Source organism: Nerophis ophidion, unplaced genomic scaffold, assembly GCF_033978795.1.
Source record: "Nerophis ophidion isolate RoL-2023_Sa unplaced genomic scaffold, RoL_Noph_v1.0 HiC_scaffold_30, whole genome shotgun sequence".
Classification (NCBI taxonomy): Eukaryota; Metazoa; Chordata; class Actinopteri; order Syngnathiformes; family Syngnathidae; genus Nerophis; species Nerophis ophidion.
The window spans coordinates 248,604-274,686 of NW_026906952.1; the positions used below are offsets into that span (position 1 = coordinate 248,604).

The following is a 26,083-nucleotide window of genomic DNA, read 5'->3' on the forward strand; positions in this document are numbered from 1 at the left end:
GTTTGAAGGAAGTGTGCACCACTCACTATTGTCCCAGTAAAACACGTGTTTGGCCAACATTTGTTCCGCGGTTGAGAACACTTCGATGACGTCACACAGGAGGAAGACCAGAACAAGATGGCGTCTGGCGGAGAATACGTTGTTTTGGTTATTATGGTTTCTAGGTCTTAATTACAACGTACATGTGCACATGTGTGTCGTTTAACAGAGTAAACGTCGTTATTAATTGTTTGTATGCGGATACATTAGTCTGAGTGCACTTTGACGTGCTAGCCTAGCCTGCTGGTTAGCTTAGCTTGTTAGCTGCTAACAAAGAGAGGCGGAAGTGATCGACACATCAAAGCAGAGATCCAATGTAAGTGTAAAGTGTTTTTATTGTGTGAAAATGTCTATATTACAAATGATGTGAGTGTTGCTGAATCAGCGACTAACTGCTGCCATTGAAGAAATGTTTGTGATGTTAGAAAAAAAACAAAAAAACGATAGCAGAGGACAAGGAGGAATTTTGTCCAACAAAAGAGGAGAAGGAGCGACAACATCAACTACTGGACGCTGTTTTCAAGAAACATCAAGTTGTGTTACACATCCAGCCTTCCATCCATCTTCTTCTGCTTATCTGAGGTCGGGTCGCGGGGGCAGCAGCCTAAGCAGGGAACCCCAGACTTTCCTCTCCCCAGCCACTTCATCCAGCTCTTCCCGGGGGATCCCAAGGCGTTCCCAGGCCAGCCAGGAGACATAGTCTATTCAACGTTTCCTGGGTCTTCCCCGTTGCCTCCTACCGGTCGGACGTGCGCTAAACACCTCCCTAGGGAGGCGTTCGGGTGGCATCCTGACCAGATGCCTGAACCACCTTATCTGGCTGTTCTCGATGTGGAGGAGCAGCGGCTTTACTTTGAGTTCCTCCCAGATGACAGAGCTTCTCACCCTATCTCTAAGGGAGAGACCAGCCACACGGCAGAGGAAACTCATTTAAAATAGAATAGACTTGATTGTCATTATATTTGCGTATAACAAGATCAAAGACTCCAACTAAAGGTGCGGTAGGGGGAACAAATATAGGGTCAAATTAATAACACAAGAGCTAATAAGGGAAAACTAACACTTGAAATAAACAGACCGCTTCGGACACTTGTACCCGTGATCTTATCCTTTCGGTCATGACCCAAAGCTCATGACCATAGGTGAGGATGGGAACGTAGATCGACCGGTAAATTGAGAGCTTTGCCTTCCGGCTCAGCTCCTTCTTCACCACAACGGATCGATACAGCGTCCACATTACTGAAGACGCCGCACCGATCCGCCTGTCGATCTCACGATCCACTCTTCCTTCGCTTGTGAACAAGACTCTGAGGTACTTGAACTCCTCCACTTGGGGCAGGGTCTCCTCCCCAACCCGGAGATGACACCCCACCCTTTTCTGTACGAGAACCTTGAACTCGGATTTGGAGGTGCTGATTCTCATCCCAGTCGCTTCACACTCTGTTGCAAACCGATCCAGTTAGAGCTAAAGTTCCTGGCCAGATGAAGAGACCTCATCGTGCAGCCACCAAACCGGATCCCCTCAACGCCTTGACTGCGCCTAGAAATTCTGTCCATAAAAGTTATGAACAGAATCGGCGCTTTGGCGGAGTCCAACCCTCACTGGAAAAGTGTCCGACTTACTGCCGGCAATGCGGACCAAGTTCTGACACTGATCGTACAGGGAGCGGACCGCCACAATCAGACAGTCCGATACCCCATACTCTCTGAGCACTCCCCACAGGACTTGCCGAGGGACACGGTTGAATGCCTTCTCCAAGTCCACAAAACACATGTAGACTGGTTGGGCAACCTCCCATGCACCCTCAAGAACCCTGCCGAGAGTATAGAGCTGGTCCACAGTTCCACGACCAGGATGAAAACCACACTGTTCCTCCTAAATTTGAGGTTCGACTATGCGGCATAAACTCCTCTCCAGTACACCTGAATGGACCTTCCCGGGAAGGCTGAGGATGCTTCTACATATTGACACAAATATATAAAAAACACTAACCTTGTGACGGATGCTTTTGCAATTGTTTTATTTGATCTTTCCCAACACCTGGTGGCCACAATAATTCATGAAGTCAAGCTCATGGCTCACAATGTTGAATGATGCGGACATGTTTGTTACTGGATACTTGCTATCAGACTTTTGTTTTGGAGACTTTGTGTACGTATTAAGCAACTATAATTATTTGATATGCTTAAATGTGCTGTTTTAGCTTAGCTGTTGTGTAGCTGCTCGCTCCTCGTAGCCTACAGCAGGTGTGTCCAAAGTGCAGCCCATAGCTATGTTTTTAATTGACAACGGGGAATTTTGAAAATGTGGTATCTGCGTGTCGGTCCAATCAGCAGCAGTTACGCCCTATTTCATCATTGGACCTAAGTCTTTGGCTTGGTAGGCGGGTACGAGGCTACCAAGCCAGGTGGTACGAGCACGAGCACAGAGGAGCCTTTGTAGTGGTGTCGCAGCTCGGTGGTCGTGCCGTCAGGTAACACCAGGAAGGTTCCTTCTGTGCGATATTGACTGGTGCTTTTTTTCTCCCTGGACTCTGACTTCATATCTGGTGTTGTCCTTCAGACCTCGGCCAAGAAGCCACGTAAAAAGTGTGAAGAATGTGGGCGATAAGAGTGTGTGTGCGTGAGCATGAACTTGCACCCACTTTCAACTGGAACTCAGGACATATGATTAGTTGCACGGCCTATTCTTATCTATATTAAACAGCGTCCGGGGCTTGCGTCCACTGCGGGGGTGCGTCATCGCTCTCTCGGTGTGGGTCGTTGCGCTCTTCGTCTGCTGGCCGTTGTTTCCTCCTCCGTGCTGCTCTCCCGCTTGTTCCTCCCTCGCCCTTTTTGTACTCTAGCAGCAGATAGACAGATTGTAAGCAGGTGTGTAATATACGCACCTGGCTCAGATTGCCGCTGCAGTGTCGCTTCGCGTGTGTCATGCCTCTCCTCGCCGCCGCATGCCCCGCCTCCTGGCCTCCAGGTGGGCCCGCGCTGCAGCTCTCCGCCCATTGTCGGCCCGTCGGCTGTGTCTCTCCACACATACAATGTCTGCTTTCACTGGGATGCCGACTGATGGGATGTTCATATCTTCCCGTTTAGATGAAGAATTAATCATCGCAAACGGTTAAAAAGGGTGGGTGCAAAAGAGCATATTACTTAATCTTTCTAGCCATCTCCAGGTCTAAGTTGGATGTCAGTGTTGACCAAGTTCTCGGTTTATGTCCACAACCTTCTACTACATAAGTGAGAAGCATGATTTATATTCTAGAATTAGCTTTCACCATCTTAGAGGTGAGGAAGCAGCTCAGTATGTCAATATAGCAGCATAAGCTAGTTACTTCTGTGATCAATGCACCGCTAAAAGTAGGTCCTTAGTGTTAGCGCTTATAATAACAATATCACTAATACTTGGTTAATATTCAGGTCACAAAATGTAAATGGTGTATTGTTGGCAGTTTTTTTGGAGGACTTTGTGGGTCTAATAGAGGAGCTCCCATTGACTCCAATGTTAGCTGATTTTTGCTCACGTTTATTTAATAATTAAATTTATAAAAGTTTAAAACATATGTCTTACATAAGGATTGTGAATGATAGGCAACATTTTAAAAAGTGCAGTTTCCTTTGAATTTGTCAGATAAGTAAACAGTCCTTCAAATTAAAGATGTAAAACAATTGAGGTTGTTTATAGATATTATCCACTATGAAGTTACAGTAAAACTAAGCACACAAGGGAAAGTACATTCATATACACATGAAGTACACACACGTGTAAGAATCATGTTAAACACCAAAATATTGTCTTGTTCTCCTAAAGCCAATATCGAGTATCCTTTGGTGAGCTGACCGTATCGTCACACCCTTAGTTGAAAGCACACCATCCCCATGACATGACACTTCCACGTGATGTAGAACAGTAGTCCCACATTTTAAACATACACACACATCTGAAGAATATTAAAATTAAATATATTTGGTGGGCCAAACAAAATGTCTTGGCGAACTAATGTTTGGTATGGGCGATATGACCTCAAATCTATATCCTAATAACAATATATGTCACGATATATAATTTGGTGTATAATTGATACTAGAAGAATTTTAAAGTGGGTTACAAAAGCTCCTAATTTGGCAGCTGACATATGCAGTAACATATTGTATCATTTATAATTGTATTATTTTGTTGAAAAAAATATTTTTAATGTACTTGTTTATTTACTGTTAATATCTGGTTACTTTATTTGAGAAAATAATACTGGAAATGATGTAATATTTTACTGCATATTTCAACAACTAAATTAGGAGCCTGTGTAGCCTGTTTTAAAATGGTTCTGTTAGTAATTCAATATGAAATAATATATCGTAAAATCAATTTTAAACCAAATCGTTTATCCATAGTAAAAAGTCCTGTTGTTCTAGTTGGTTTTTATTTTCCTGTGAAAAATGTTGTAAAGAGTAACGTGTTTGTGCATCACTGAGATTTCAAGACAGTTGATACAATAACTTGTTTTTCCTAAGTGCATGTAAAAGTACTGAATGCATTATGTGACTGAGCAGATATGGATGTTTCTCAAACTTGTGTTTGTCTTGCAGACGTCTGTGAAGAACATCTTCACCCTGAGCAACAGAAGTGGAGCTTCAGGATGCAGACGGAGGAGCCACAGCACAACCTCATTAAGAAGGAAAAGGAATACCCACTGATCCCCCATTTTAAAAATGAAGAGGAACACCCACTAATCCCCCATTTTAAAGAGGAAGAGGAGGACCCACTGACACCCCATTTTAAAAAGGAAGCGGTGGATCCACTGAGCCCTCACATTAAGGCGGAAGAGGAGGACCCACTGACCCCTCACATTAAAGAGGAAGAGGAGGAACACAGCATCAGTCAGCAGGGAGAGCATCTTGAAGGACTGGAGGAGGTTGAAGTCACCAAGATGCCAGTGACTGGTGTCCCTGTGAAGAGTGAAGGTGATGAGGTGAAAGGTGAAAGTGAGGAGAGGGGAGGGGGGGAGCCTCCAAGCAGCAGCTCAACACAACACATGACAACAGAAGCTGATGGAGACCACTGTGGAGGATCACAAGCAGACAAGCTCTTAGCTCCACTATCAGATAGTGAGGACACAACGTCACACTCTCCTGACACTGATGATGAAGACTCTAAAGATGATAAGACATGTCACACTGACAACACTCACTTCACATCTTCTCACTGTCACAAAACTTTTAAATACCCAAGTCTTCTGAAAGTCCACATGAGAACACACACTGGAGAAAGACATTTTTTGTGTTCGATCTGCGGTAAAGATTTTACTCAAAGATACATTTTGAAAATACACATGAGAATACACACTGGAGAAAAACCTTTTTCCTGCTCAGAATGTGGTAAAAGTTTTGGAAAAAATCAAAGTTTAAAAGTACACATGAGAACACACACAGGAGAAAAACCGTTTTCCTGCTCAGAATGTGGTAAAAGTTTTGTAAGAAATGAACATTTAAATGTACATATGAGATCACACACTGGAGAAAAACCTTTTTCATGTTCAATCTGCGGTAAAGATTTTACTCGAAGGGACCATTTCAAAAAACACATGAGAATACACACTGGAGAACAACCTTTTCATGTTCAATATGCGGTAAATATTTTGCTCGAAAGAACTACTTGAAAATACACATGAGTACACACACTGGTGAAAAACCTTATACTTGTTCAGTATGTTGTAGAAGTTTTATACAAAGTATGCATTTGAAAAGACACATGAGAATACACACTGGAGAAAAACCTTTTTCATGTTCAATCTGCAGTAAAGATTTTACTCAAATGCACCATTTCAAAGCACACATGACAAGACACACTGCAGACAAACCTTAAACATGTTCAGTGTGTTGTAAAAGTTGTATACAAAGTCCGTATTTTGAATAGACTCATGAGAAGACACCCAGGAGAGAAAGTGTTGAGTTGCAGTGTGTGTGGTGAAAGATTGTCTTCTAAGTAGCAGTGTAAGAAACACAAGTGTGCTGGTGAGAACAGCAGCAGCAAATGAAACTGCAGGATTTGAAATAAACTGTCAAATCTTAACTTCGACTTTGTAACAACATCAGCACATAGATTCTAACATTTATAGATTAGATATTTCAGATTATTGCTTTTTTCAGTCAAGTACATGTTTTAATATACAACATTGTGTACTTTTATTTAAAAATGAACACAACACTTTGACTGTAATGGTGAGAATAAACAGGACAAAACATGTTACGAATACTTTTTATGTGTATAGAGATATTCAGAAATCATGTTTGATTTTTAATGATGTTGTAGAGTAACTCCTTTATATGATGTACATATTTGTTTTACATGTGTTCATACCTTTGCTTTTGAATACACATAAATCCCTCTTAATTCAAATTTAGTGGTTCACACTTGAAACATCTTCTGGACCACTTCTGGAAGCATATTATTATTTACTTTATACATTTTCAGCAGTTGTCTTTTATACAAGATCATTTACTTTTAAAATCTGTGACTTTATGAATCATTTGTTGGGTCTCAATAATCCATTCTTTTAATTATCTTTATTACTCTCTTTTGTAATATGAATATTGTTTTATATGTATGTCCCCTTTATGCAATATGTAGATTACAGAAAATGGCAACATTATATGTGGAAGGTTATGAAGGATAGTTTTGTTTTTAATAATCTACATTTCTTTTTTTTTTTTAAAAACTACACGACAATTTAAAAAAAAAAGGTGTTTATGATTTTGTTCCCCCTTTTTTAGAATCCCTCAAACATTATCAATTTCAGAAAACATGGGGAAGTTTGGATTGTTAGGGAAAAGTCAATAAAAGTCAATCCATCCATTGTTTCTACCGCTTGTCCCTTTCATTTTTTATGTACAGCATTTAATCACAAACTTGTCCGCCAAAGGGTGTTGTGTTTTGGAGAAACTCCTTCTGTCAGAGTGCTGTTCAACACAGTAAAGAGGAACCCAAAGATGCACAGGACGCTGAGTAAAACACATTTTTTACTGCGGAAATCTACTCACAAAAACAATCCAAACAGGAGGAAACAAAAAGCGACAGTGCGAAAGAAGACAAAATGTGTATTGTGGACAAAATAACAAAAGATACATATATACAAAAATGAACTAAACTTGGTTTGGAGTTACAAGACGTGCACAATACAAAACAACACCAAGATGGATGGCACTGGGAATGGCCAAGGTAGCAAAATACTCAAAGCATAGAATCAACTGGCGTGGAGCGGATTCACCGAGTGCTATCCAGCTGTCAATGTGCTGATTAAGTAGCACCAGGGTCAATCGGAGGCAGCTGTGCACATCCCACAACTCCGCCCACAAGGGCAACACAGGGACTTTAGGAGGAAGGAGAAATGTAAGAACAAGATCAACTGCACCAAAAGAGGAAAACTGACAATACAAACCACTAGGTGGCAGCAGGTGGTGACAACTTCCCTCAAATTAAATTTGGGAAAAAATGGACTGACCATAAGAGATAAATCATCACAAATGAAGTTAAATCATTCAAAAGTTTACCTTTGTAATTCATTTCTATCCAAATAAATCCAGGATGGTTCTCCAGAATGTTCCATTCGAGAATGCTGTCAAACTGTTATGTCTACTAGGAAAATTAGATTCCAATACATTGTTAAATATTTGAATATTTTTACGAAAATAAGTTGTATGTCTTTGTTTAGAAATTTTGAAATTGACAGGTTTACTTTTATTTTCACAATAAATAAATAGTATATAATAAAATAGTTTTACCGTTGTGGGAAACTGGTTGTACTTATTTCTCTCGCGAGATTTGGAAAAGAGCTGCTTACTTGTTTCTCTCGCGAGATCTGACAACACTGCGCGCGAACCAAACACGGCGAGGATAAAGCAAGATGGCGTCTGACGGTGAAGACGTTATTGCAGTCGTCACAGTTCAGTGTTCTTAATCTATGCCTCCATGTACACATATATGTCCTTTATTACACTCTAGTAAATAGAGTAAACATCGTTAATAACTGTTTGCATCCGGTTATATTAGTCTGAGCGCACTTTGATGCTTCTCGAGCTAGCTTAGCCTGCTAGTTAGCTTAGCTTGTTAGCTGCTAACAAAGAGAGGCGGAAGTGATCAAAACACATCACTAAGTAGAGATCAAGTGTGAGTGTAAAGTGTTGTGATTGTGTGAAAATGTGCCAAAGAACCATAGCAGAGTACGAGGAGGAACTTTGTCCAACAAAAGAGGAGAAGGAGCGACAACATGAAAAACATCAAGTTGTGTTACACAGAACAGGTTTGTTTACTTCTTACTCTCACATCTTTACTAACTTTATATTTCATTATTAACACTATTCTTAAATAGATTGTCTATAGGAAGATGAATTGTCATGTGAGTATGATGCACTAATTGTTTTATGTTGTTCATAAGAAGGAGACAGTGCCAGACACACAATATTTATGAGAGGTTGATGTTTGTAACAATGTGTATCAACATGTTTACACAAAACTCACACAGTCACCAGGGGAATATTCCAGAGAGCAGGTTAAGTGCAAAGTCCTGAGTATGTAAAGCTCGAGAGTTTTACCTCCAAAAATAAGAGAGGTAAGACAAAGTCAGAGTCAGTTACCATGGTGACTGACGCTGTAAACCTAGCCTGCTAGCTGGCAGGTTTGACAAGTTATATATGTGTGTCAAAGCATACTGACCTGCTATTTCCTTCATGTCGGTGCACCCTCCCTGAGATGGGTAGGTTGTGAGTTCAAACCCCAACCCAGTCATACCAAAGACTATAAAAATGGGACCATTACTTCTCTGCCTTGCACTCAGCATCAAGGGTTGTAATCGGGGTTTAATCACCATAAAAGTTATTCCCAGGCATGGCCACCGCTGCTGCTCACTGCTCCCCTCACCTCCCAGGGTGTGATCAAGGGTGATGGGCCAAATGCAGGAAATAATCTCCCCACACCTAGTGTGTGTGTGACAATCATTGCTAATTTAACTTTCTAATGTGTCTGTGATTGTAAAAAAAACAAAGCCTGATCTAAAGATGACATCTTGATCTCATACTATCTCAAACCAATTGGCCGTTCATTATTAAGTGAAATGTTTTATAGTCGCTTAAATTTGTCTTTAACCAAGCAACACTGTTTTATTCAGTTACTCAACTAATCGGAAACATTTCCATTAGAACACTTGATTAATAACATTTTCAATAGCCACAGCCCTATATGTCATGTACAATTTAATATTTAACATGTAGGAGTTAAAATGTGTTTTGTTTGTGTCTTGTAGACATCCATCAGCTGATTGGACACCAAGAAGAATGTCTCCCTCATCTGCAGGGGGACAGTTTCACTGTAAAGTATCCACAGCCCTCACATTTTAAAGGGGACAAAGATGAGCCACAGCCCTCTTATTTCAAAGAGGAAGAGGAGGGAGGGTGTCCTGTAGGGCAGGAGGAGGCTGATGTCAGCAAGTTTCCACTGACTGTTGTCTCTGTGAAGACTGAAGAGCATGAAGACAAACCACCTGAGTCCTCACAGCTTCATCACAGTCCAAGTAAGCACAACATCCACATATCATCTAATACAATGTTTGTGACACATGTTCATCCGGGGGACACATTTATCACTAAAGATGGAGATAAATTTGCTTTTTAACACCACCATTTAAAAATGATTGCTCATCAATCATCAACAGTGTAATTGCTGGGGTGTAACCATGTGACCTAGAGGCCGTCCTCCTTACCTCACCTGGTCAAATGAAGGCAAACATTCAATATGGCTACTGTTTATTTACCTTTAACAGCACATATGTCAGCATATTTCAAAGGTTTAGTGGTGAAGATTATGGATGTACACCAGGTACCATTTTTTTAATTAATACTGGTTCCTAATTATGTCGTCCATGAGGACCGTGAAAATTCTGGATTAAAGACACAACTATTTGTATTTTTAATTCCAGCTGACTGAGGTAACTATGACACGTTGTCACATTGAGTTCAGCTGCCGCTGCTACACATTACAATCAGCTTTGAATGATGACAAATAAGGAAGCAACCAAAGTTTGATGTGTGTGTTATTGACAAGAAGATGACATAACTGCATTTCACCCTGTACTGCACACATAGTTGACTTCTTTAAGACTTCAAATAAACAGCTGCTGATAAAAGACTTCCCTGCTCTGAGATGTTACAGAACATCATGTTGGAGGTGTTCAACCTCTTGTGCTAATAGGAATGCTATTTAAAATGACTTTTTCCACTTTTTTATTTCCACAAATGACATGTAGTACCAAAAAAAGTACCGACAAATACTGGTATCGATTAGGGTATCATATCGATACATTTCTAAGGATTTATATCCCTACTTAAAATACAAGCCAGATATCTTAAAAAAATAATTTCAACGTTTGTTTGGATTTAGTTACTTCTCTGCTGTCCAGCAATGTCTCAATCAATCTAGTTTATTTGTACTAATTAGCAAAGTTGTCTTGTCTTTCTAAAGTCTTTCTTCCAATAGCCTCCTCGCGGTAAAGTTGTCCGATTGCAAACTGAGGCAGTATTTGTGACTGATAAAACTTTCGGCGAATCAAAATTTAAGAAATTGTACCGGAAAGTTAATTATGTTTGAAGATGGCTGATAGAAACACAATCAGAATCAGAAACACTTTAATAATCTCAGAGGATAATTTAAGATTTTCAGCACAATCCCATTCAAGAGCAGACAAACATTACAGGGAGACAGAACAGGTCTGCCAACTTCCGCCGCCCCTTAAAAAAAAGGTGAGAAACTGGTAAAAAGGAGGAGAGGTGAGAAAAAAAATCAGTCTAAGCCTGGGACCCTGGAGAGGGGATCCAGACTGAGGCCAAAGAGAAAACAAAAATCTAATATCCAGCGCCGGGGACCGGGCTCGGCGTGTAGTTGTTGACAACCTGCTGCTCCACTTTGACATGTTAGGCTTACAAGAGACATTCCTCCCAAAACTAGACCTGGGGCTGTTGAATTATATTAATAATGGGAATTGTATGAGGGAGGATAGCGGGAGGTGTTGCTGTGCTCTGGCACAAAAAGCACGATGCAGTTATTAGTGTTATTAGGCTCGAAGTGTATTGCTGTTCAGTATAAGTCCGACAATAGGGAGTTTATTGTTCTCAATGTGTACACTCCGTATGAATGTAAAGACAATGAGGATGAATCCATGTTTAAACTTGCTTTTATTAATTCTTTTATACAGGATAATCACTGTACGTGTATTTATGTGGTCGGTGACTGGAATGCTGATATTTCTGATGGCAGCTCTGATAATGCAAGACACCTAATACAGTTTTGTGATGATAATGCACTCACCTTATCTAGTCAAGGGTTGTTGCCAGCTGATAGCTACTCTTATATTAGTGAAGCCTGGCACACAACATCATGGCTTCGGGTGGGGGGACGGGTCCTGACTGTTGTTTGTGCTTAGCCACCAAACAGCAGCTCAGAGTACCCGCTCTTTTTGGATTCCCTTGAGGGAATACTGGAGAGTGCTCCCTCGCTGATTCCCTTGTTCTGCTGGGGAACTTCAACGCTCATGTTGGCAACGACAGTGAAACCTGGAGAGGCGTGCTTGGGAAAAATGGTCTCCCGGATCTGAACCCAAGTGGTGCTTTGTTATCGGATTGTCACGGATTGTCCATGACAAACACCATGTTCAAACATAAGGGTGTCCATATGTGCACTTGGCACCAGGACATCCTCGGCCGCAGTTCCATGATTGACTTTGTAGTTGTGTCATCGGATTTGCGGCCTCATGTTTTGGACACTCTGGTGAAGAAAGGGGCAGAGCTTTCTACCAATCACCACCTTGTGGTGAGATTGTGAGGGTCTGCTGGGAACGCCTAGAAGAGTTTCCTGTCAGAGAGAGTTTCAATTCCCACCTCTGGAAGAACTTTGAACATGTCACGAGGGAGGCAGTGGATATTGAGTCCGAGTGGACCATATTCCGTGCCTCTATTGTCAAGGCGACTGATTGGAGCTGTGGCCGCAAGGTGGTTGGTTCCTGTCGTGGCGGTAATCCTAGAACCCGCTGGTGTACACCAGCAGTGAGGGATTCCATCAAGCTGAATAAAGAGTCCTATCGGGTCCTTTTGGTTCATGGGACTCCAGAAGCAGTGGACAGGTACCGACTGGCCAAGCGAAGTGCGGCTTCAGCGGTCGCGGAGGCAAAAACACGGACATGGGAGGAGTTTGGGGAAGCCATGGAAAACGAGTTCCGGGCGGCTTCGAAGCAATTCTGGTCCACCATCCGCCGCTTCAGGGTGGGAAGCAGTACACTGTCAACACCGTGTATGGTGAGGATGGTTTGCTGCTGACCTCGACTGCGGCTGTTGTTAATCAGTGGAGGGAATACTTAGAAGACCTCTTCAATCCCACCAACACATCTTCGTATGAGGAAGCAGTTCCTGGAAAATCTGTGGTGGGCTCTCCTATTTCTTGGGCCGAGGTCGCCGAGGTAGTTAAAAGCTCCTCGATGGCCGCCCTCAGGAAACATTTGGTGATTTAACCCCCAACCCTTGATGCTGAGTGCCAAGCAAGGAGGCAATGGGTCCCATTTTTATAGTCTTTGGTATGACTCGGCCAGGGTTTCAACTCATGACTTTCCAGTCTCAGGGCAGACTCTCTAACCAAAAGGCCACTGAGCAGGTCGATGGTTAATGCATCCTCAATAGAAAATAAACCTTGAGCAATTGAGTCATTGGTAGCCGCTCTATTCTGCTTTCAAAGCAGAATAGAGGCCTTTAACATCTTAAAGGCCTACTGAAATGAAATTTTCTTATTTAAACGGGGATAGCAGGTCCATTCTATGTTTCATACTTGATCATTTCGCGATATTGCCATATTTTTGCTGAAAGGATTTAGTAGAGAACATCGACGATAAAGTTTGCAACTTTTGGTGCTGACAAAAAAGCCTTGCCTTTACCGGAAGTCGCAGACGATGATGTCACAAGTGTGAGGGCTCCTCGCGTCCTCACATTGTTTTTAATGGGAGCCTCCAGCAGCAAGAGCAGTTCGGACCGAGAAAACGACAATTTCCCCGTTAATTTGAGCGAGGATGAAAGATTCGTGAATGATGATATTGATAGCGAGGGACTAGAAAAAAATAAATAAAAAATAAGTTAAAATAAAAGGCGATTGCATTGGGATGGATTCAGATGTTTTTAGACACATTTACTAGGATAATTCTGGGAAATCCCTTATCTTTCTATTGTGTTGCTAGTGTTTTAGTGAGTTAAATAGTACCTGATAGTCGGAGGGGTGTGTCCACGGGTGTCTTGACGTCAGGCTCTGAGGGAAGTTGACGGCAGCTGCATGGACGGCGCAAGCTCGGCTGATCTACAGTAAGAGGAGAGTTTTTATCACAATTTTCTCAGCGAAACCTGCCGGTTGACAAGTGGTCGGGAACCATGTTCGCTTGACCGTTCTGATCCATAGTAAAGCCGTGTGTTTGTGTGGCTAAAGGCTAAAGCTTCCCACCTCCATCTTTCTACTGTGACTTCTCCATTATTAATTGAACAAATTGCAAAAGATTCAGCAACACAGATGTCCAGAATACTGTTTAATTGCGTGATGAAAAGAGACGACTTTCAGCCCGCAAATGGTGCTGCGCTAATATGTCCCCTCCAACCCGTGACGTCACGCGCACACGTCATCATTCCGCGACGTTTTCAACAAGAAACTCCGCGGGAAATTTAAAATTGTAATTTAGTAAACTAAAGCGGCCGTATTGGCATGTGTTGCAATGTTAATATTTCATCATTGATATATAAACTATCAGACTGCGTGGTCGCTAGTAGTGGGGTTCAGTAGGCCTTTAACGTTAGCGCTTATAATAACAATATCACTAATACTTGGTTAATATTCAGGTCACAAAATGTAAAATGAGTATAGTTGGCAGTTTTTGGATGTTTTTTGGAGGACTTTGTGGGTCTAATAGAGGAGCTCCCATTGACTCCAATGTTAGCTGATTTCTGCTCATGTTTATTTACTAATTAGAATTCATAAATATTTAAAAAATATGTCTCACATAAGGATTATGAATGACAGGCCACATTTTAAAAAAGGACATTGAAAGTAGCCATGAGAACACACACTGGAGACATACCTTATTGTAACCTGGGTGACAAAACCCCATTAAATATCCTCATTTAAATATCCTTTTAAAACCCCATTGAATATTCTTTGTAATTAAATCTTCCTATTTAAATAATTGTATTTAAATATCCTCTCAAAACCCCATTGAATATTATTTCTAATTAAATATATTTCTATTTAAATATAATTTTACTTAAATATCCTATTTATTTTCGTGTCTTTGCGTGCGTCATTGCGTCACGCGGTCACGTGACCTATTGCGGGAAGCATAAAATCCAGTAGTGGGCTGCTTCCAGGAAGAGCGAGAGGGACGTTGCTGCAGGAGCCAACTACTGAAGCCGTGGGTCGTCGTGCGAGAGTGTTTAAGTGGGATTTATCTGCGGAATTGGCCATGTTGGATGGCAAGCTAGAGCCTGAACTAGAGTCTGAAGCTTTATGCCTGGAACTGAACCAACCCAACTGAATCCACCCAACCGAGCCAGGCGGCTAGGAGGCTCCTCAGCAGCCGCTCTGTTTTTTCCCTTTGGTTTTCCATAACGCAACGTGTTCATTTATGTCCTCCCTGAACTTTCACATTTACCCCGTTACCTTCACTAAAACCCCTCTGGACACTGCCACCACAACGTGGACTTTGCGAGGTCGTTTAATGAACTGTCGTGTTGCGCCTATACCATTCTTGGTAAAAACAAGGACTGAATCAAGTACTGTATCACATTGTAAATATTGAACGTTCTGTAATTTATGTTGAAAATGTGAATGGCCATTCCAATTTACATGTCTTTTTGTTGTTGTTTATTTTTCCTATAATTCTTTAATATAATTTGGTACCATTTAAACATAAAACCTGTGTTCAGTCTTCATTACTCTCCATTCCTAGAGCTGAATTGAGTTTCTTCTGATCTAGCCCAGTTATATAATTCCTTGTTTACTTAATACTTGTACAGTGCTTTACTTAAGTAACATGCAGGCTACATTATACATATATTGTAAAAGTTTTATACAAAGTCTGCTTTTGAAAAGACTCATGAGAATACACACTGGTAAGTAAGTGTTGAGTTGCAGTGTGTGTGGGGAAAGATTCTCTTCTAGGCTTCACGGTGGCAGAGGGGTGAGTGCGTCTGCCTCACAATACAAAGGTCCTGAGTAGTCCTGTGTTCAATCCCGGGCTCGGGATCTTTCTGTGTGAAGTTTGCAGGTCCTCCCCGTGAATGTGTGGGTTCCCTCTGGGTACTCCGGCTTCCTCCCACTTCCTGTCAAAGTTTGTTGTTGACGAACCCCATGATGCGGAGACGGAGTCAGGCATTGAATAAGGAAACATGGTTTTAATATAAAATACTAGAACAAAACCAAACAAAGGGTACAAACAAAAAGCACGCACATGGGAGGATAACAACCCAAGAGAGCTAGCATGGGAGCTAGAAAACAAAAAGGAAATTTAGCTTGGAAAACAGAAGTCGTACTTGTACTTAGAAAACAAACTGGAAGCAGGGAACAAAAGGCAGTAAGCTAAAAACTGCAATCAAACATAGCTTACAGCAACGCTGCAGGGACAAGACAAGATACGACAGGTAGCAAAGACAAGTGCGACATGTGGCAACGACAATAATCCAGCACTGACTGGAGGAAAAAAGCAGGTAAAATAGGAGCGGGCTGATTGTAGCCAGGTGTAGCCAGGTGCCAATCAGCCGCAGCTGAGGGAAAAACAGCACACAGGGAGACAAACAGGAAGCTGGACCAAAATAAGAGTGCTGACAGGAACTAAGGACAGGATATTCTAAACACATAGAGGAGAAACTAAAACACAAACTGTCAGTGGCAAGCGTGATATTTCCCAAGACATGCACCTGGGGATAGGCTCCTCCCAACTCCAAAGACATGCACCTGGGGATAGGCCCCTCCCACCTCCAAAGACATGCACCTGGGGATAGGCCCCTCCCACCTCCAAAGACATGCACCTGGGGATAGGCCCCTCCCACCTCCAAAGACATGCACCTGGGGATAGGCCCCTCCCACCTCCAAAGACATACACCTGGGGATAGGCCCCTCCCATCTCCAAAGACATGCACCTGGGGATAGGCCCCTCCCACCTCCAAAGACATGCACCTGGGGATAGGCCCCTCCCACCTCCAAAGACATGCACCTGGGGATAGGCCCCTCCCACCCCCAAAGACATGCACCTGGGGATAGGTTGATTGGCAACACTGAATGGTCCCTAGTGTGTGAATGTGAGTGTGAATGTTGTCTGTCTATCTGTGTTGGCCCTGCCATGAAGTGGCAACTTGTCCAGGGTGTACACTGCCTTCTGCCCGATTGTAGCTGAGATAGGCACCAGCTCCCCCCGCGACCCCAAAGGGGGATAAGCGGTAGGAAATGGATGGATGGATGGATTGTCTTCTGAGTAGCAGTGTAAGAAACACAAGTGTGCTGGTGAGAACAGCAGCAGCAAATGAAACTGCAGGATTTGAAATAAACTGTCCAGACTTTCATTTTGACTTTCTAAAAACATTGGCACATATAACATGTGTGACATTGTTGTTTGTCTAACAATCTGTTTAATATGATCTTTACATTTATAGATTACATAGTTTGAAATATAAAATTATTACTTATTTGTATTTGTAATTGTTAATAATCCCATAGATTATCACCTTTATATGATATACATATGTACTGGTTCACATCTGAAACATCTTCTGGACCACTTCAGGAAGCATATTATTATTTACTTTATACATCATTTGAACAGTTGTCTTTTATACAATTTTAAAATGTGTGACTTTTTCAATCATCTCTTGGGTCTTTATAATCTATTTTATTCATTATCTTTATTATGATTGTGTATGATGATTGTGTTGTGATTGTTTTATATGTATGTCCCCAGACCTTTATGCAATATAAAAGTGAGAGAAAATCTCTGAATTGTTTGTGGAAGGATGTTTTTTTTTTACAAACTTACATTTGTGGATACATCAAATAAATCCAGTATTGTGTTTTAAATATTTTTATGTTTTTTTTTGTTTTTTTAACATCCCAAAAACATCAATATCAGTCAAAGTTTGGAGTGTCAGACAAAAGCCAATATTGTACATCATCCCACAGAGATTTACTTTGCATACATTCTTAAAATAAACTGTTTATTGTGTTTCCCAGTCACAAAAACAAACAAGTGTTGTCGTCAATTGCAAAACAACATCCTAAAAAATATTTTAAGTGGTTAATTATGTTTTTTTTTTTTATAAATTAACTCCTTTGCCTTAGGAAGAATGGAAACTTACAAGTTATGAGTATTTTTTTGTTCCAGAGAAAATACAGTAAATAAGAAATAGTAAATAATTAAAAAAGATGATATACAGTAATTTGAATATTTTGAATGAAAGCCTTTTTAATTTTTTTTTTTTTTTTTTTGCAGGTAGTACTTAATGAAATCTTCAAATAATAAACTATTTTTATCAGTCAATAAGTGCATCAGTGACCAAATGCCTTTTTCAAACCATTGCTGTACAAAGATGGATTTTTTTCTCATTTTAATGTACGAACAATTCCATAGTGGAGTATTGTGTGTGATGAAGGTGTGTTTGTAAATTAGTTTCCAGTACAACAACACTTGCTGGTAGGGATGGGTACTGTTCACTTCTAATTCCATGTTTTATGTGTTATATATGTCGTTGAGGAAATGGCATAAAGAGGAAGATGACAATATAATGTCACTTGGACAATGATGTACAGAACAGAGGCGATTTAGTTCATTTTTATTTTTGGTTTTAGACTATTCTTTTTTTAAATAGTATTATTTCACAAAACCTCTCCATTATCCAGCTATGGATTCTGGTAGCTGGTTGAAAAGAGATGGAAGGGGATAGTGAGCTGATGTATGAGGAAGGTATGGACATGGATAGGACTAGAGGGGAGAGAGGAAAGAAGGGGGCAGTGTTGGATTAATTGTAAATAAGTTATCAAATTTCTATTCAAATATGATTGTTTTGCGCATTCTGTAGACAAGTATAAATGAAACTTTGCTTAGATTGAACTTAGGTTGACCTACCCACTTAAACGAGGAATTTGCAGATGGCCCAGAGCAATGCAGGAAGTTGCTAATCTTTTTATTGCTATGTATTTGCCTGTGTTTAATTCTCACCACAGGGGTTAGTTATCCCGTACAGCTGTAAATCCCCCCCCCCCTGAGCGCAGCTGTGTGTGCGTATTTTTACTGAAAGGGCTTCTCTAAATGAATTAGAAAGGCGAGGAGGCTGGAGAAAGTGTCAGAATAAATTAGGAGCCTGTAACTGAAAACTTGCTCCAGTTTCTCTCCTCGTACGTGAAAAGCAATCACTGGTTTGTTTTCTATTCTCTGTTTTTGTGTCCATATAATGTCTCATGGTATTTGACCCTGACATTAACTTGGTCCTTCGAGCCGAATACCAATATTCCTGAGGATTCCAGCGGATGTCAGCGGAGATCCAGAAAGACCGTGGCCATGGCAGGACCTCTAGGAGGATTCCTAATTAACCCTTTTAAAAAAGGCTGGGTGTCAGCTCGTCCGTTGGAGTCCAACGGTTGACGGTATTCCAAAGAAGAGGTGAAGACAGCCAGTGGGTAAGTTAATCTTTTTCTTGCTAAAATAAAAAAATAAATAAAAAAAAGCGTGTGACTGAGGGTTGTGACGCATAGACAAACCCTGTAAATCCTAGGCTCTAACAGGTAAAATAGAAGGACTGCGGGGACGCGCAAAGAATTCCGAAGGTACTGGAATTCGGTCTCCAGAAAGTACTTGTAGATTTAAAGGCACTTTGTTGTATCAAGACACAGAAAATTCCGCAAAACTGCAGTCTGTAGGTCGACAGAAACCGCGAAAACTGAAATTTCTGTGTGTGAATGGTGTGAAGGTGAGTGTGATTGGGAGTGATTACCACTTGGTTTTTCACTCCATATTGAAAGTTGTAAGAAGTAAATAGTGGGTTATTTGTGGGTACTTTAGGTAAGACACCTCCACCGGGTAATAATCACCAGTGGAAGCGACGTGTACCACAATAATATATCTTAACCACTATCTTACAACGTGACAACAGTAATCCTTATACGTGCCGCCCTGCAGGGGACGACGGATTACTCCAAATTCTCAAAATGGAAAGAGTGACACAAAGAAACGCAGATCTGATATGGTCTATTACAATCTATTTCAACCCAAATAGAAGACAACAACAACGGAAGCGGATACACCCTACTGCGTGTTGGCGTTGCGGCAAAGAGGGACATTCTGCAAGAGACTGTACTGAAAAAGAAAAAGAAAATAGAAGACAGCAACAACAACAACAACAACAGCAGTTAAACCCTACTGCTTGTTGGCGTTGTGGCAGAGAAGGACATTTTGCAAGAGACTGTCCTGAGAGAAAAAATAAAAGAACAAAGTAACTCAGCATGACTGTTAAAAGACGACACCAATTAGTCATGTTGTCAGCGTATGCCATTAAATAAATAAATGATAAATGGGTTGTACTTGTATAGCGCTTTTCTACCTTCAAGGTACTCAAAGCGCTTTGACACTACTTCCACATTTACCCACTCACACACACATTCACACACTGATGGAGGGAGCTGCCATGCAAGGCGCCAACCAGCACCCATCAGGAGCAAGGGTGAAGTGTCTTGCTCAGGACACAACGGACGTGACGAGGTAGGTTCTAGGTGGGATTTGAACCAGTGACCCTCGGGTTGTGCACGGCCACTCTCCCACTGCGCCACGCCGTCCCTATGTATTATGCTAGCTAGATCCACCCAACGTCCATTGCAGCGGTCCCCTCCAAGGTTTCTCATTGTTATCCCATTGGGTTGAGTTTTTTCTTGCCCTGATGTGGGATCTGAGCCGAGGATGTTGTTGTGGCTTGTGCAGCCCTTTGAGACACTCCGGATTTAGGGCTATACAAGTAAAGATTGATTGAATGGTTAAGCTTTTATTGTTTTTAATAGTGGTAAGATCGCTGCAATCTTGTTTGTTTGTTTGTTAATGTGTGTTTAAGTGTGTAAAAACCCCAAAAGTTCAAATACAAATAAAAATAGGTTAAGATAAAATTAAAAAAGGAAAAACAACTCAAAGTGCTAAAGTGAGATAAAAGTAAAAATGTATTAAGAAATGAGAAGAAATCAATAAGAATTAATTCAAAATGGAATAAACTCATGCGTACGACAGAGATAATGTGGGGGTATTGAAATAAGATGTGAATAAATTGGAGACTGAAGAGATACATGTATGTTTGAGTAGATAAATAGCGCTGTTATATATGCAAATATATATATGTATATTTTTTAAATAATGAAACAAATAAAAACCTAGATTAATAACTATAATAAGTGTTCATATGTATAGCATGATAAAGTGGGATATGCGTTTATTCGCTGAGGAAAGAAGAAAAAAACAAGAAACGCTCCTCAAGTGTTGCTGACCTTTGCCCTTAGGAGTGCAAGCACACACTCACACACAACTTTGTGTGTGTGTGTGTGTGTGTGTGTGTGTGTGCGTGGTGCACTGGGGAGGTGTGAAAAAGAATGTAACACATGTAAGTTTAAAGTAGGTTTAACTTTGAAGTGTAGTATAACATTATTAGGTTAATATATGTTGTGGACATTTTTAGTACAGCATACATCTGGGTGTCGAGCTAAGATAAGATAATAACATAACATAGAATAAATTAGGAAACATGGCAATCAAAACAACTATCAATTAGCAATAGACAACTATTTGCTTTGAATATTGTTGAATAATAATTGCAAATAAGAAATATAAACAATTGGAAGAATGTTAATTCTGAATGTAAAAGTATAGATTAAGTGGTGTATAGACAGTTAAGTGAGTCTAAAATGTTACTTAAAAAATGACATAAAGTAATGCGTATAACATTTGAATTAGGAGAAAAATAACATTAGCTTTATTAAATCATTTACATAGTGAAGGATATTGAACAGTACTGCACAGAGATGGAGAGTCTGAGGAGATCTTACAACCTGAGCGGGACTAAAGTCCAACAAATTTGGATGACTGCTCTGGGACCAGATTGGCATTTAATCAGAGGGGACCGGACACCCAACAATGGCCACGATCAACCCTTGCCCTATAACAGCTTGGAATTACACCATCAAGTAGAAGGGTTGAGTAACCGAGCACGCAACAGATACAGAATGAGAGCAAATTATACAGAAATAGGAAGAACAAAGCAAAAAGACGATGAAACTTTTGCTGAATATCGAGTACGTGTGACAAAAGTGTTTAAAGCACACAGTGGATTGGTGGAAGATAATGCACCCCAGGGTACTTATCAGCAACAATTAAAAAAGGCCCTCCACGCTGGGTCTAAAGCAGCTATACATGCATGGGTTACCAAACATTACATAGGAATGACAACAGGCACATTGGAAGAATATATAAACCATGCACTTCATGCGGAAAAACTAGTGAAAGAGAAACAAAAAGACGTGAAAGCAACAAAAGACACTTTCCTGTTGGATCAGAACAGTGACACGTTTTATCAAAACACAGGCAAAGGTGGGGGAGGTCAGAGAAGACGAGGTCAGTTCCATAGGAGGCTTTAGAGGCCGGGGGAAGACGGTTTGCATATCAAACAGGGTGCTGGAGTTGTGGGGAAGACGCTCACATTGCAAGTGACTGCCCAAAAAGACAAAAACAAGCATGACTTGGCCAAAATCAAACTAAGTCAGATTCTCACATGACAGAGTTGGAACTTGACTGTCAAAAAGAAATAGAAGTCAGTTTAAACATACAGGAAATATTTGCATTAGACACAAAAAGTCCACAGATGGAACTAATGGTAGACGAAAAGCAAATGACTTTCTTGTGTGATTCCGGAGCACGCAAGACAGTTTGTAAAGAATTAATAGCAGGTTCGCATTTGTCAAGACACATGGTGGGAGTTAAAGCTGCAAATGGACAAGTAACTCTAGTCAGTGAATCTGAGCTAGTTTGGATAAGAGACCCTGAGGGAGAGACATGCAAATTGACAATTTTAGTATACGCAAATTGTCCAATGAACTTATTGGGAAGAGATGGCTTGACAAAATTGAAATTGGCACTGATAACAGACCCTAGTGGAAAGCTAGTGGTAAAAAGACAATTTGAACTATCAGAAAGTAATGCAATGGTTTTCCAAGGTGCAGGACAACCATTTTATTACTATGCCTTGGCAGTGCCTGAGAAACAGCCAATGAAAGCCACACCCTTATGATAGTGTCACCCGTCAGAGCCACAGTTACATATCTGTACTCGGATACTGAAAGTGTGGCGGAGGCAGCAATAACAATACCACAGGAAATTAATCCAAAATCAAACACAATGTGGCAACCGTTACACATATAATTATTTCGAAACAAACATATGGAACAAGATTGTTTGTACAAGATATGCAACAACAAAGCCCAGAGAATGAAATTAAATTTTGGAAAAAAAATTAAAATAAAGGGGGCAAAAATAGAAAATGGCATCTTTAAATAACCAGAGGGAAAACTTATCCTACCAAAAAACCTATCCTACCAAAAACCTATACAAATGGGTAGCAATATTGTCCCATGTCTCAAAAGGGGGGTGGTTTGGACAGGTTAACCAAAGTTACACAACATATGGTTACAAATCTTATTAAAAATGTTTTTTTGTCGAGTATGTTTGACATGCGCCAAACACAATCCATAGGGTCACTTACGACCGAGATGAGGGAAATTTCCCCAACCACAATATCGGTTTCAAGTAATACATATGGATTCTATTGAATTATACCAAAGTGAAGAAAATATATATTGCCTGGTCATAATAGATGCATTTTCAAAATGGATTGAATTAACTCCAACTAAAACACCAGATGCTTTGACAGTAGCAAAAGCATTGTGCAAAGACATAATACCAAGATACGGGATCCCAGAGAGAATTTACAGTGATAATGGGGCACACTTTGTAAACCAAATAATAAAAATGATAAGTACTATGTTCCATAAAGAATTGAAAAATCACTGTGCATATCATTCCCAAAGTGCAGGGTTAGTAGAAAGAATGAATGGAACAATTAAAAATAGGTTAAAAAAGTGCATCGAAGCAACAGGAAGACCATGGACACAATGTTTAGATCTGGTCAAATTGTACATAAACATTACGAGTACCATGGGCTTAACACCATATGAAACATTGTTTGGACGACAATATAGATTACCTTATTTCAGAAATGAAGGTGAAACTGATGATGATTCAAATTTGGCAGACTATATGAGAAAAATATTTGAAAGACAAAAAGAACAAACACTTAACGAGGATGTTTCTGTCCCCCAACAGGAACTGGAATTAGTGGAACCAGGAGATTGGGTTTAAATTAAGAGCATCAAAAGGAAGAACTGGCATTCTCCCAAGTGGGAGGGGCCATAGCAAGTATTGCTGACTACACCAACAGCCATTAAAATAGCAGAGAAATCAACTTGGGTACATTTGACACGTTGCAAAAAGGTCATCTCTTACGAGGTAACGTCCAAACAGGAAGGTGAGCCAAAGTCTGATCAATAGTGTGGTCTTAGACGGTTAGCAGCTGGGAAAAACCCAAACGTCAGTAAAGATCTTAGAAGGACACCGACCTACGTAGAGAACCTTACCTCTGAGAGATGCCAAAAACAAGGAAGTGGATTAATGATGCTATCGCATGTTGGGTAGCCACTCTCATTACCATTTTGGTATTTTTAGCAATATGGTATTTGTGGAAACCACCAGGAGTACATTCATCCACAAAAAGGATGGAAGAGACAAGTGTACAGTTCAATCAATCAAATGGTATTGTATCGACTTAAAAGACAAGTGGGACTCATTGTCCACCCACAAACCGAGTCTGCAGGACAAACTACAGGCAGATGTGTAAAAAAGTCTGGCAGGAGTGTAGAAATACTGCACCAAAAAGGGACATGTTAACCAGTGCACTACAAAGTCCACTTTCACAGTTGTAAGCATACCATTTGATGGTGTGTCAAAGTTTGATAATAATTGGTTCCTGTTTTGGCAATTAATTTGTTCCTCATGATGGAGCAAGTAGGAAAGGCTACAAAAATTGATTGTGTTGTATGTAAAAGCCCAGACAATTACTCAAAGATGAGTCAAAAAAGGTTTCATTGAAGTAATGAGCAAAACGAAATTTACCTTGTAGCTAAAGAGACAAAACAGAAACCAATATTTGATGAATATGTAAAAAAAAAGAAGCTAATTATACCTGCATTGACACGTACAACAGTTAGGAAACTTATCATAAGATAACTGCTTACACATAACAAATGTATGAATATTTGTACAAGGATTGTTAACACGCCTGAACAGTTTGATATCTGAACATTGGAAAAGAACTAGACATGATGTAAACTGGCAAAGTGTTTTAGATCGAATTTTGATCGATGCAATGGATGTCCAAAGAAGTGTATCTGACGACTATAAATTGGTAAATCAGGTTGCAGCTGGATTTGAATTCCGTCTACTGGTGGTGTACGATTAACAAGAATGTTGACAGAATAAACTACGTCTACTACAACGTAGAGGGATTAGAAAATTACACAGGCCGACTTGAAGCCGTCGCTGATCAACTCGTCGCCACCTTCCTTATGGCTTTTCAAAGCCGTATGACACTAGACATGTTGTTAGTGGAAAAAGGGGGCGTGTGCACAATATTTGGTGAACAGTGTTGCACGTTCATACCAAACTACACTGATGCAGAAAGTAGCCTGACCAAAGCACTGGAAGGCCTGCACACCCTTAACGGTAAGATTAAAAAGTACTCTGGCATAGATACATCTATGTGGGAGGGGTGGTTGGACGTGTTTGGCAAATACAAGTCTTTGATATTTAGTATCTATGGCCGTGTTCAGCAATACTGACGTTGTGTGGATGTTGTTATATTCCCTGTCTTGTGTTCTCTGCTTAACCGTCTTGATTACCACAGTGATTAGCCCAGCAGACGATAAAGCTGTTCAGACGCACTTTCTGGCGGACGACAGAGAAGATGAATATGAAGATGAGAATACCTACCTGGATGGTGTTCCTGATTTATTTCCAGATATGTATTTACTGTCTGAACAACAAATTGATGATGATGATGATGATGATGATGACACAGACGATCTTGCACCTGCATTACCAGACTTTTTTCCAGATCCATATGACTCCGAATAATGAAATTGCAACATCTATATTCTGAGCGTAATCATATTTTTGAAAATCGAAAGAAGTGGTCATTTCAAGGTGATGTGAGAATTTGAATAAAAATACGATTAAACAGGAAGGAAATGTTGGATTAATTGTAAAAAAGTTATCTCATTTTATTCAAATATGATGGTTTTGTTCATTGTGTAGACAAGTAGAAAGGAAACTTTGTGTTGGATTGAATTTAGGTCTACCTACCCATGTAAACGAGGAATTTGCAGATGGCCCAGAGGAATGCAGGGGGTTGCTAATTTTTGTATTGCTATGTATTTGCTTGTATTTAGTTATCAGCACAGGGGTTAGGTATCCCACACAGCTGTAAATCGCCTTCCCTGAGCGCAGCTGTGTGTGCGTGTTTGTACTGAAAGGGCTTCCCTAAATGAATTAAAAAGGCGAGGAGACTGGAGAAATTTTCAGAGTAAATTGGGAGCCTGTAACTGACAACTTGCTCCTTTTTCTCTCCTTGCACGTGAAAAGCAAACACTGCTCTGTCTTCTATTCTCTGTTTTGGTGTCTTTATAATGTCTCATGGTATTTGACACAAACATAATCTATGTTAACATGCTATTTAGGCTAGCTGTATGTACATTTGTAGTTGTATTTCCATCCAGCGTTTCCTTCCACCCACATTTAATGCCAAACAAACACTAACCAATCGACGTATTTAAGTTGCTCCAGTGTCAATGCAAAAGTCC

The 26,083-nt window shown here is 40.4% G+C and overlaps 2 protein-coding genes across 4 annotated transcripts in view; one reads left to right on the forward strand and one right to left on the reverse strand.

Moving 5' to 3' along the window:
- LOC133546463 (gastrula zinc finger protein XlCGF57.1-like) overlaps positions 1–26,083 on the reverse strand; it is a 287,238-nt gene that overhangs the window by 122,444 nt on the left and 138,711 nt on the right. The gene's annotated exons all lie outside the window — the stretch shown is intronic.
- Positions 90–5,782, forward strand: LOC133546484 (oocyte zinc finger protein XlCOF8.4-like). The gene is made up of 2 exons (XM_061892258.1): positions 90–355; positions 4,621–5,782. Exon 2 carries the CDS (start codon positions 4,671–4,673, stop codon positions 5,688–5,690), a length of 1,020 nt encoding a protein of 339 aa, XP_061748242.1. The 5' UTR covers positions 90–355; positions 4,621–4,670; the 3' UTR covers positions 5,691–5,782.

Bases quoted from the DNA above. Each gene is read 5' to 3' on its own strand.
- LOC133546484 (XM_061892258.1), top strand. From the start codon at position 4,671: ATGCAGACGGAGGAGCCACAGCACAACCTCATTAAGAAGGAAAAGGAA.